Raw genomic sequence first — 12,751 nt, 5'->3', positions numbered from 1 at the left:
GCATCTTCTCCCCTTCATTTCCAGTCCTAAGGAGGGGTCTTGGCTTGAAATGTTGACTTTAACTCAGCTTCCTAACCTGCTGAGTTGCTCCAGCATTTTGTGTGTTGCTCTGGATTTCCAGCATCTGCAGAATCTCTTGTGTCTAAAACAATACCAATGCATAATGAAGTAGAACAGCTGCAGAGAGAGCTCAGTGCAGGTAAACTACAGGTGCGAGTTCATAATTGGTAAATTGCTGTGAATCATGATGCACAAATTGTTATGGATTGATTTAAGAGGTATGATGTGACTCTGTCTTGCCACTGGATCCAGATGGGAATTGGGAAGAGAGAGTGAGGCTGACGCTGCGCAACTCTCCCTCACTTAAATCCAAATCACGCGCTAGTCTCGACACCATCATAATGGTGTCGAGGTCCTCATCGACGTCAATGATGGACGAACAACATGGTGTGACTAATCACTGAAGAGGAAAACATATGGTTACTGAGCAGAGAAGTCCAAATTCAATAGTTTGATCTCAATTCGGACAGCAGAATCTTTCATACGTGGCTCAAATGTGCTCAAATTCCTGGAATAATGGATCTATCTATCTGTTGATTAGATTAATGGCCTGATAATGAAAGAGGATTTGTGGTTATTGCTGAAGAAGGAAGTGTAGGTTACAGGGTAAAAGTGAAGTAAAGATCAAGGCAAACCTTCCTGAGTGATTTTAAAAACGGCATTTCAAAGTTCAAAAGTTCAATGAGGTATATTTATTATCAAAGGTAAATATATTCACCATATAGAACCCTGAGATTCATTTTCTTGTGGGCATTCACAGTAAATCCAAGAAATATCACAGAAGCAATGAAAGACAATACCCAACTGGACAAACAACCAACGTGCAAAAGATGACAAACTGTGAATACAGCTGTGCCAATCACAGTACACCTAGTCACACACAACACAACACATAAAAACCATAGTTACAATCCAGCACATAGAGTCACAAAATAATATTAACACAGATCCCTGACTGGCATGGTCTGAAGATGGACAGGTTGACAGTTACTCACACTATTATAATAAAACATGCAGTGGTATAAATATGTGAAACAGCAGGAATAAAAGATGAAAAGGGCCTAGTGCCGGTGAGTGTGTCTGTGAGCTGGGACTGGATTGTGGTGGGCGGGGGGAGTGGCAGGACATTTAGACAGGGTATACATGTGAGCTTGGTGGCAGCAGGGTGTTCAGAAGTCCAACAGCCTGGCAGTTCTGGTTCTTATGCTGCGGTACTTATGCCTAATGGTAAGAGGTCAAAGAGATGGTGGGAAGGATGGAAGGGTCTTTGACAATGCTGGAGGCACTGCATACGCAGTACCTCTGATATATGCCCTGAAAAGGGGGAGGATGGGGAGAGAGAGACCTCAATCACCTTTTCAGCTGATGATTTTGACATCTTGGTTACTCACAGGGATGCATTTCCAGCATGTCCTCCTTCCCTCCCCCGACCTTTATATTCCAGCGTCTTCCCCCTTCCTTTCCGGTCCCGTTGAAGGATCTTGGCTCAAAGTGTCGACTGTTTATTCACTACCATAGATGCTGCCTGGCCTGCTGTGTTCACCAGCAACTTTGATGTGTGTTGCTTGAATTTCCAGCATCTGCAGACTTCCTGGTGATGCTGCCTGACCTACTGAGTTCCTCCAGCATTTTGTGTGTGTTCAGTGGGAAATAAACAAAATGCATCTGTCAGGAAGCAAGTACCGTCATCGTAACGTGCATGCTCTGCCATGTTACAAACCAAGAAAACTCTTCATTTGGTCGTCTAAAATTTCTGATTAAAGTGTCTCACATTACTTACCAATCTGTGTCTGCAGGGTAGAGACAGAAAGATTTGTAGTATACTTTGGGTAAGTAGAGTGAGTTCTGTTGATCAGATTTTGTGCAAATATTTGATTATATCTATTGCACACATCTTTGGTTTGCATGTAGCATGACTCCAATTAAGGATGTGTTAAGTTACTGGTACCTTAAGATATGAGGTAGCTAGTTAAAATAACTAGGATGCTTCCTATTTATTTAATTGTTTAACTATTTATTAACAATTAATACCAAGACTGTCACTTAGATCCTGAATGTGATTTTATACTTTGAACGGTGTTATTTCAAGTAACCTTCTTTACATTGACTATTTGCATTTTGCATTGACAATTGCACAAATAAAATGTTAGAAATAAATTAAAATGAATACTAATTTTTCTTCTGCTGTCATAGTACGATCACTTGAGTCAAGTATGATGCCCTCCCTGGGCAGGGGTTCCCAGTATTTTTTTACTCCACAGACCCCTACCATGAACCAAGAGGTCTGTGGACCCCAGGCTGGAAACCCCTGTCTAGGGGGTGGTCTATTGGTGGGTCTTTGGCTGGCTGTTGAGGCCGATCTAGGGATCCATATCCAGACCTCACGATCCTGCCCTCTTCACCACTTGCCGATCGCCGCTGCACATAATCTGGGATGTTAGGTTGGATTCCCTTAATGGAAGATGTTTGTGCATGACTTTATTTAACGTGGGGAAGCCGATGCGCAGGGAGCCACCACACGGTCTTTGACATTGGCTATAGTGGGCAGTTAGAATAACCTTTATCAGAACCGGGATACACGATGTGTTTTTTTTTTACCAGTTTGGAAACGACAAAGGATTCTATGTGAGTGAAAGGGTTGGCATATGAAGAACACTTGATAGCTCTAACCCTGTCCGTTCTGGAGTTTAGAAGAATAAGGCGGATCTCTCTGAAACCTATCAAATACTGAAAGGCCTAGGCTGAGTGGATGTGCAGAGGATGTTTCCTATAGTGGAGGAGCTTAGGACCAGGGGACACAGCCTCAGAACAGAGGGATGTCCATTTAGAACAGAGATGAGGAATTTCTTTAGCTAGAGAGTGGTGAATCGGTGGAATTCATTGCCACAGGTGGCTGTGGAGGCCAAGTCATTGGGCATATTTAAAATGGAGGTTGATAGGTTCTTGATTAGTAAGGGCATCAGAGGTTATGGGGAGAAGGCAGGAGAATGGGGGTGAGGGGATAATAAATCAGCCATGATGGAATGGCAGAACAGAATTGATGGGCCGTAGAGCCTTGTATTACTCCTATGTCTTCTGGTCACAAATGCAACATCTCACAAACTTTTACCGCTCAGAGAAGAAGCATTAGGTTTTGAAACAAAATGTTTTAATGATTTAGTATATTAATTTTTATTTGCTTGTTCTGTCTGAATTTGCTTGATAATTTGCTTTTTAATGGCTGTTGCATCAAGATTCTGTACAGCTGAACAAATAAATATCATGTGGATATGTTTGCTGTGTATTCATTTTTGGAGAAAATTCACCTTTTGGGTTTGATTTGCACTGAAAACGTGCTTTCTATCACTTCTGTCTGCATGAGGTTCTTGCTTTCAAAAATATACATAACTCAGTTTATAAAATTAAAATTGGATATGGTTAAAATATCTTTTCCTGCTGTTTGAAGGCGTGTGATTGTGTTCTGTGAAACTATGGTAATTATCGATGTTGACATTTTAATTTCAATTTGCAGGGCTGACCCAGAAAATCAGATTATGAAATCAAATTTCATCAAGAGAAAAATAGTTATTTTACAAAATGACGAACCAGGTGGAATATTTGAATTTTCTTCACAGACGAGAGGACCATATTTTGTGCATGTGAGTCTGGATTTTTTAAAAATGGTCCGTTACTCTGCTGGCATTAGGGCAACAGTGAAGGTCCTCCATCTGTCTGTCCTTGGCCACTCAGATGTAGAGGAAACTTCATTGCTGTTTCAGTAACAGTTTTGTTTTACCAGTCAGGGTTGTTAACTCTGAGCTGAACCCCTGAACCTGGAGGACCTCTGCCCTTTGTCTGTCCTTTACCCTTTGACCTGTTTGGCATGGGTAACTGTACCGAGAGCCAAAGCATAAAGCCCTGACTCCAACCAACATAATCCTCTGGGTCACTGAGACACACAAGCTTCTAAGCCATGACAAGGTTGTGGTCCTCTTTGACGTGACTCTGGAAAAATGATGCCAAAAATTCTTGTTGTAGGCAAATTACAAATTCTGAAATGGTTCTGAAGGACTGGGAAAGTGCATATGACACTCCACTCTTTAAGGAGGGAGGCGGAGGAAGGACATATTAGGCCAGTTAGCCTGAATTCAGTGGTTGGGAATATGCTGGAGTTGATTGTCAAGAGTGACCTTTCGAGGTACTTGGAGGCACATGCTAAAATAGGAAAAAGTGAGCATGGTTTCCATCAGGGGAAATCTTGCATGACAACTCTCTGGCTGCACACCCTCCGCCTTTAGAATGCCGTGGACCCAATCAAAGAAATCCCCAACCCTGGTACCTAGGAGGCAACATACTGTCTGGGTGTCTCTATCATACCAACAGAATCTCCTGTCTGCTCTCTAACTATGGATTTCCCTATCACTACGGCAGTCTTCTTCTCCCTCTTCCCTTCTGAGCCACAGTGCCAGACTCGGTTCCAGAGACCCAATTGCCGCGGCTTCCCCTGGTAGGTCATCCCCACAACAGTATTTAGAGAAGTGTACTTCTTTTTGAGGGGAGCGACCACAGTGGTGCTTTGCACTGGCTGCCCATTCACTTTCCCTCTTCTGACAGTCACCCAGGTACCTGCCTCCTGCAACTGAGCTGCATCCCTGTAGCTCCTATCTATCATCAAGTGTGAGCTTAGCCCACTGCTCTACTCTCTATACACACATGACTGTGTGGCTAGGCACAGCTCAAATACCGTCTATAAATTTGCTGACGATACAACCATTGTTGGTAGAATCTCAGGTGGTGACAAGAGGGCGTACAGGAGTGAGATATGCCAACTAGTGGAATGGTGCTGCAGCAACAACCTGGCACTCAGCGTCAGTAGGACGAAAGAGCTGATTGTGGACTTCAGGAAGGGTAAGAGGAAGGAACACGCATCAATCCTCATAGAGGGATCAGAAGTAGAGAGAGTGAGCAGCTTCAAGTTTCTGGGCGTCAAGATCTCTGAGGATCTAACCTGGTCCCAACATATCGATGTAGTTATAAAGAAGGCAAGACAGCGGCTATACTTTATTAGGAGTTTGAAGAGATTTGGCACGTCACAAGTACACTCAAAAACTTCTATAGTTGTACCGTGGAGAGCATTCTGACAGGCTGCATCACTGTCTGGTATGGAGGGGCTACTGCACAGGACCGAAAGAAGCTGCAGAAGGTTGTAAATCTAGTCAGCTCCATCTTGGGCACTAGCCTACAAAATACCCAGGACATCTTTAGGGAGCAGTGTCTCAGAAAGGCAGCGTCTATTATTAAGGACCTCCAGCACCCAAGGCATGCCCTTTTGTCACTGTACCATCAGGTAGGAGGTACAGAAGCCTGAAGGCACACACTGAACGATTCAGGAACAGGTTCTTCCCCTCTGCCATCCGATTCCTAAATGGACATTGGATCTTTGGGCACTACCTCACTTTTTAAAAAAATATACAGTATTTCTGTTTTTGCACTTTTAAAAAATATCTATTCAATGTATATAATTGATTTACTTGTTTATTTATTATTATTATTTTATTTATTTTTTTCCCTCTCTGGTAGATTATGTATTGCATTGAACTGCTGCTGCTAAGTTAACAAATTTCACGTCACATGCCAGTGATAATAAACCTGATTCTGATTCATGTCATTCTCCTGTATGAGCCAAAGGTATTAAGCTGCAGCTCCAGTTCCTTAATTTAATATGTTGAAGGGTCTCGGCCCAAAATGTCAATCCTTTCTTCCTCTCTGTAGATGCTGCCTGACTTGCTGAGTTCCTTCAACATTTGAGTTTGTTTATTTTTTCTTCAGATGTGAATAAGTCAGTTGAGTTAAGTGATGGGTGATGGGGTTGAGATACATCTCTATCAAGGGAGGTGTAAGGTGCTCCTTCCCTCTGGTAGCCTGCGGGTCACCCTTGGGTAAGGTGCAGCACCCCGACCCGATCAGGGTCACGTGAAGCGATGGGAGCAGGTGTTGGATGGTCGTATGAGCAGTTGGTGCAGATCAGATCCTGGTTATAGGACCATTGACACCAGGCAGACAGTCTCTGAAGATTATTGATAATGGCTGGGGTCTCACCCATCTTGTAAAGACACTGCCCAGAAGAAGGCAATGACAAACCACATCTGTTTAAGAAAAATTGTTAAGTACAATCGTAGTCAATGACCACATGATCACCCACATCATGTGACACAGCACATAATGATGATGATTTAAGTGAATGACTTTTTTCACAGGAAGGTGTTGCCTTTGAACTCAAGATTGTACGATACCATGGCACACTCCTGAGGCAGTTCTTGCGCTATGTTGTAGAACCTGCACAGTCTTTTGAGTTCTATGGGAATACGGGAGTTGTTGAGTTCAATCCTGGTGAAAGAGAAGTAGCAATAACATTGCTGGCAAGGCAGGATGGCATTCCAGAGGTAAGATTTGGAGCTACTTCGACCTAAAACGTTTAAAGAAAATATTTTGATGCGTAGATTTGTTCATGATAATTTCAGAAGTAAACGTCAAATGAAAGACTATTCTGTTGAAGTGATTAGATACATTTAAATCTGAATATTTCTTTGAAACCCTTACCGTGCTGAATGCATTGATTTAAGCTTTGCTAACACCAAGAGCTCTAGGACAGTATAGTTAAATCAAAATAATCTGGAGCTCTTGGAAATTTGATGATACTGCATTGGAAGATTTTCTGGAATAATTAGATGTTATTCCTGTTATGCAGATACTGTGCTATATTGGAAGTGAGCAGTGTTTTAACTTATATAAAGGAGCTGTATATTTACTGAATATAGTTCCTTTTACAACTTAAGATCTCCTCAAGTTACTGTAGGCCACTGGAGCCTTTTCAAATGCAGCCAAAAGAAACATGATGACCAATTTGTTCGAGTTTATTGTTACTCAACTGTACGCATGTACACCGCCAAATGAAACAATGTTCCTGCCAACCAAGGTGCACAGCACAGTTCATGTAACTCACACACATAACATGAAGTAGTATTACCACAAATAAATTAACAGACCATAAAAAGTAAAGTATAAATTTAAAAAATTAAATAACAAATAATAAAATAAGAACTTTCTTGTACACAAGTAAGTTCTCAAAACTTGGGTGTTACAATGAGTAAATGGAGAAAGATAAAGATAGGTAGTATTGATAATGACCTTTCAGAGCATGTTTCATACAATGTAGTTCAAAATGGTTACAATGGGGTTAAGTGCAAACATAAAAATTGTCAATGTAACTGTCTTTCAGTTAAATTCTTCTGTAAAATCTTGTTGTTTAACTGCAGACCTTGCTACCAGGAAAGTAGAATCCATTTTGTTGGATTTTTCACAATATCAGTGCTTCAGTAACAGTCAGATATTGGCTATAAATTGGCTACAACCTATATTTTATCCATCCCATCTCACTTGCTGAGGAACTTCACCATTTTGGCAACCCTTGTTGTCAAACAGACCATAGAACATGGAATAGTACAGTACAGGCCCTTTGGCCGACAATGTGCTACTGAATTTTTAACCTATTCCAAGATCAATCTGTCCCTTCCCTCCACATTGCCCTCCATTTCGCTATCATCCATACGCCTATCTAATGCTCTCTTAAATGCCGCTAATGTACCTACCTTTAATACCTTCCCTGGCAATGTGTTCAGTGCCATTTTCAGTGTTAAAATCCTACCTCTGGCATTCCCCCTATTACTTACCTCCAATCACCTCAAAATTATACCCTCTGTATTTGCTATTTTTGCACTGGGACAAAGAAACTCTGCCCTTCGACTTGATCTGTGCCTCTTATCATGTGATACACCTCTATCAAGTGGCGTCTCATCCTCCAAAGAGAAAAGCCTAGCTCCAATGTTCCCTCTAATTTTTTTGCAGCTGTGTGGACCAATTATTGCTCTGAATAGGAAACTTTTAATGGCCTGAAAACTGTGGGCCACTATAAATGTTTTTTGTCATATGCACACTATGAATAATTAGAATGAAAATTGAAAACTCACATACTTTTAATTTTATTTATTAATTGAGGGGTGTAATGAAATACAGTACAACATTGAGAATTTTTCACGTTTTGTTAACTTTTTCTAGCTGCGTCCAATTCCAGCTGCGTAGCCACAAAAGCTATGTGTGTGGGAACATTTCAGTCACTGTGTGGCTGTGCACTCACAGAGTTTTGTGGGAACAGTGCCTTGCTCACTCAACCTTTGCTCATAAGGCATGCTCTCTAATCCAGGCAGCATCTTGGTAAATCTCCTCTGCACCCTCTCTAAAGCTTCCACATCCTTCCTATGATGAGGGGACAAGGCCAGAACAGAACACAATATGCATAATAAATTGAGGTGCATAACATTATTTGAAACCTGTTAAGATAAAACTGCTGCTTACTTGAATGAGGAGACTGGAATTGAACACAATATTCCTGGAGTAGTCATCTCAGTATAAAATCTTTTCCAAGTGTCAGTATGCCTGATATTGAATCAAATGGAAGTGGCTGTGTGTGGAATTCTTAATGCATCAGCAGATCAGGAACATTTAATTTGTAAGATATTCATTCTTTATTTATACTTTGATGCTGTTTGCAACCAGATATCACTTTACTTTTAAGAGTGTTGAATGGTAGAGTATGGACTTGTATTTTCTGCATGCGTTAAGTCTGAGGAAGGAGGCAATTCTTCTCTCAGCTTGAACTTCATATTTTTTCTATTTTTCAATTTTCATGAAAAACATTTATTTAGAGTCAAAGTCATAGAATCATTGAACATCCAGCTCAGAAGCAGGCCATTCAACCATTTAGTCAGTACAATCTATGAACCTACCTAATCCCATCAACCTGCACTCAGACTATAGCTCTCCACATCTCTCCCATCCATGTACCTATCCAAATTTCTATTGGATGTTTAAATCATACCCTCATGCACTGCTTGCGCTGGCAATTCATTCCACAACCTCACCAGCTTCTGTGTGAAGAAGTTCCCCCTTGTGTTTCCTTTCAATATTTCAACTTTCACTCAACCCATGACCTCTACCTTTTCAGGAATTGTGGATCTATATGCCCAGATCACTCCATTCTGTTGCACTCCTCAGTGCCCAACCATGTAAGACCTACTCTGGTTGCTCCTCCCAAAGCGAAATATCTCACACTTGTCTGCATTAAATTCCATTTCTGATCTTTCAGGCCATTTTTCCAGCTGGTCCAGATCCCTCTGCAAATTTTGATAGTCTTCATCGCTATTCACTATGCCCCTTCACTATCTTGGTGTCATCTGCAAATTTGCTGATCCAGTTAACCACATTATCAACCAGATTGTTGATATAGATGACAAACAACAACGGACCCAGCACCAATCCCTGTGGCTCACCAGTAGTCACAGGCCTCCAGCCAGAGCGGCAACTATCTACTACCACTCTCTGGCTTCTCCCATAAAGCCAATGTCTAATCCAATTTGCTACCTCATTTTGAATGCCAAGCAACTGACCCTTTTGGCCAACCTCCAATGCTGGACCTTGTCAAAGGCCTTGCTAAGGTCCATATAGACAACATCCACTGTCTTGCCTTTATCAACTTTCCTGGTAACTTCCTCAAAACGCTCTATAAGACTGGTTAGACACAACCTACCATGCACAAACCCAGTCCCTATCTATTGTAACGAAAGAGGGTTACAAAAAGTACACATAGACTAAGATGTTAACTGTCCTGTGCTGGCACCAGTGGGATCAGCAGTTGATCTGCCACCTGTCTTCAGGAGAAAGAGAGATAAGGAAGACAATGGAGCAGCATTTGGAAATGTTAATGAAGAGATGAGAGAGTTTAACGGAAGGAGACACCGGTCTGAGAACTGTCAAGATCGGCTCCTTTTTGAACCCTGAACTGTTTGAAGTGTGATGGACAGGCGATACCCCAGCAAGGGGATAAAAAGGGACAGGTTCGCTAAGGCAGGACACACACGACACCACGAGGTAACGAGACCCTGGAAGCGGTGCGCCTCCTACAAGTCGGTGGGAGTTTTTGGAGGGTTGTTCGCGGGACCAAACCATAGACGCACAGGGTGGAAAGATACGATCGGCGGGAACCTGGTGTGTGTCCACCCTTGCCTGGGTGCCAGGTTCACTGCAGAGGAACGATTGTATCTGAAACGGAGGGGTCACAGTCGGTGACCTCAGAAGTCTTTACAAAGGGCTCGCCCGAAAGCTGACTGTGAGGAATATCAAAGGTCTGTTTGGAATCCGATTTGAATATTCATTCGCTCTCGCTCTCTCTCTCTCCCACGGCGACGGCGATTACTGCAAACTGAACTAAACTGAACTCTGTCACTTTGAAACTGGTCATTTACCCCTAGACGACGATAGAGCTTGATTGATCCTATTATCCTAGTTCTGTGTACATGTGTGTTTATTCATTGCTAACCTGTTGCATTTATATACTTACTATTAGAGTACTGTGTTGCTTATTTCTTTAATAAAACTTTCTTAGTTCCAGTAATCCAGACTCCAACTGAGTGATCCATTTCTGCTGGTTTGGCAACCCAGTTACGGGGTACGTAACACTATCCAAATACTTACATATACGGTCCCTTAGAATACCTTGTAATAACTTGCCCACTACTGATTTAAGGCTCACCAGTCTATAATTTTCTGTCTTATTCCTAGGGCCTTTCTTAAACAGCAGAACAACGTTGGCTATCCTCTAATCATCTAGGACCTCATCCTTGGCTAAGGATGTTTTAAATATCTCTGCAGGGGCTCTGCAATTTCTGCACTAGCCTCCCACATGATCCGAGGGAACAACCTGTCAGGGTCTGTGGATTTATCCACCTGAATTTTCCTCAAGACAACAGCCACATCCTCCTTTGTAATCTGTATATAGTCCATGACCTCACCGCTGTTTTGCCTCACTTCCTCACTGGATCCGTCTCCTGTGTAAATACCGACGCAAGAATTTAAGATCTCCCCCAACTCGTTCAGCTCCATGCGTAGATGACCACTCTGATCTTCTAGGGGACCAATTTTGTCTATTGCTATCCTTTTGCTTCTGATATAGCTGTAGAAGTCTAAGAATTTCCTTCACCTTGTCTTCTAGAGCAACCTCATGTCTTCTTTTAGCCCTCCTGATAAAAGTGTTGTCTTGCATTTCTTGTTTATCTGGTACCTCGTTTGTTCTTGCCTGCCTATACCTGCTGTGCACCTCTTCCTTTCTCTTAACCAGAGCGTCAGTATCTCTTGACTATCAAACTTCCCTCAACCTGTTATCCTTGCCTTTTTTTCTGACAGGAACATACAAGCTTTGTACTCTCAAAATGTTATTTTTGAAGACCTACCACTTACCAAGTACACCTTTGCCAGAAAGCAACCTGCTTCAGTCCACACTTGCCAGATGCTTTGTGAAACCATCAAAATTAGCCCTTCTCCAATGTAGAATATCAACCTGCAGACCAGACCTATCCTTTTCCATAATTACTTTGAAACTAATGGCAAATCACTAGATGCAAAGTATTCCCCTACACAAACTTCTGTCACCTGTCCCGTCTCATTCCCCAATAGGAGATCTAGTATTGAACTCTCTCTAGTTGGGACCTCTATGTACTGATTAAGGAAATTTTCCAGAACACATTTGACAAACACTATTATTATGTAATTCATTAACTTGTTCCCAGCTGGATGAACACTACTCTGCCATACTCAGCAGCCATGGGATACCGCCAAGCAAGTTGGGCACTGCTACTCAAGTCAATATCACAGTTATGAAGAATGATGATCCTTATGGTGTCTTGCAGTTCAACACTCCAGATTCGACTCAAAGCATTAAGGAAAGCAAGGATGATGTTGTAAACAAAGGTAAACACAACATTACCTTTACAAGTAACCCAACTAATGACTGTAAACACAAGAGAGTCTGCAGTTGTGTAAACCCTGAGCAACACACCCAAAATGGAGGAGGAACTCAGCAGGTCAGGCAGCATCTATGGAGGGGAATAAATGGTCAACGTTTCAGGCTGAGACTCTTCATCAGGTCTGGAAGGGAAAGGGGCCGAAGGCAGAATAAGATGGGGAGGAGGAGGAGTACAAGTTGCCAGGTGATAGGTGAGACTAGATGTTCAGTTCACTTTTTGTTTATTGTCATTTAGAAATGCATGCATTAAAAAATGATACAACACTCCTCCGGAATGATATCACAAGAAAACACAGGACAAACCAAGACTAAAACTGACAAAACCGCATAATTATAACATATGGTTACAACAGTGCAAAGCAATACCATAATTTAATAAAGAGCAGACCATGGGCACGTAAAAAATAAGTCTCAAAGTCCCGATAGACTCATCATCCCACGCAGGTGGCAGAAGGGAGAAACTCTCCCTGCCATGAACCTCCAAGCGCCGACAACTCGCCGATGCAGCACCTGACCGCAGTGGACCCTGAATCCGTCCGAAAACTTCGAGCCTCCGACCAGCCCCTCCGACACTGCCTCTCCGAGCACCATCCTCTACTGAGCGCTTCGACCCTGACCTGGCCGCTGAGCAACAAGCAAAGCCGAGGACTCGGGGCCTTCTCCTCTGGAGATTCTGGACCACACAGTAGCAGCCGCAGCGAAGCAGGCATTTCAGAAGTTTCACCAGATGTTCCTCCATGCTTTCACGTCTGTCTCCATCAACTCAGGATTGTGCACGGCACCCTACTTGACAAATAA

The 12,751-nt window shown here is 42.4% G+C and overlaps 1 protein-coding gene across 1 annotated transcript in view; it reads left to right on the top strand.

Moving 5' to 3' along the window:
* Positions 1 to 12,751, top strand: part of adgrv1 (adhesion G protein-coupled receptor V1) — a 525,473-nt gene that overhangs the window by 69,673 nt on the left and 443,049 nt on the right. Inside the window, exons 11-13 of the mRNA XM_072281026.1 lie at positions 3,572 to 3,698; positions 6,297 to 6,482; positions 11,718 to 11,898. Coding sequence (XP_072137127.1) covers positions 3,572 to 3,698; positions 6,297 to 6,482; positions 11,718 to 11,898 — 494 coding nt within the window. The remainder of the gene's footprint in view (positions 1 to 3,571; positions 3,699 to 6,296; positions 6,483 to 11,717; positions 11,899 to 12,751) is intronic.

The sequence above is a fragment of the Mobula birostris genome, chromosome 17 (genome assembly GCF_030028105.1).
Source record: "Mobula birostris isolate sMobBir1 chromosome 17, sMobBir1.hap1, whole genome shotgun sequence".
In the NCBI taxonomy this organism is placed as follows: Eukaryota; Metazoa; Chordata; class Chondrichthyes; order Myliobatiformes; family Myliobatidae; genus Mobula; species Mobula birostris.
Note: the sequence above shows the minus strand (reverse complement) of the source record. Positions and strands in the feature narration are given on the sequence as shown.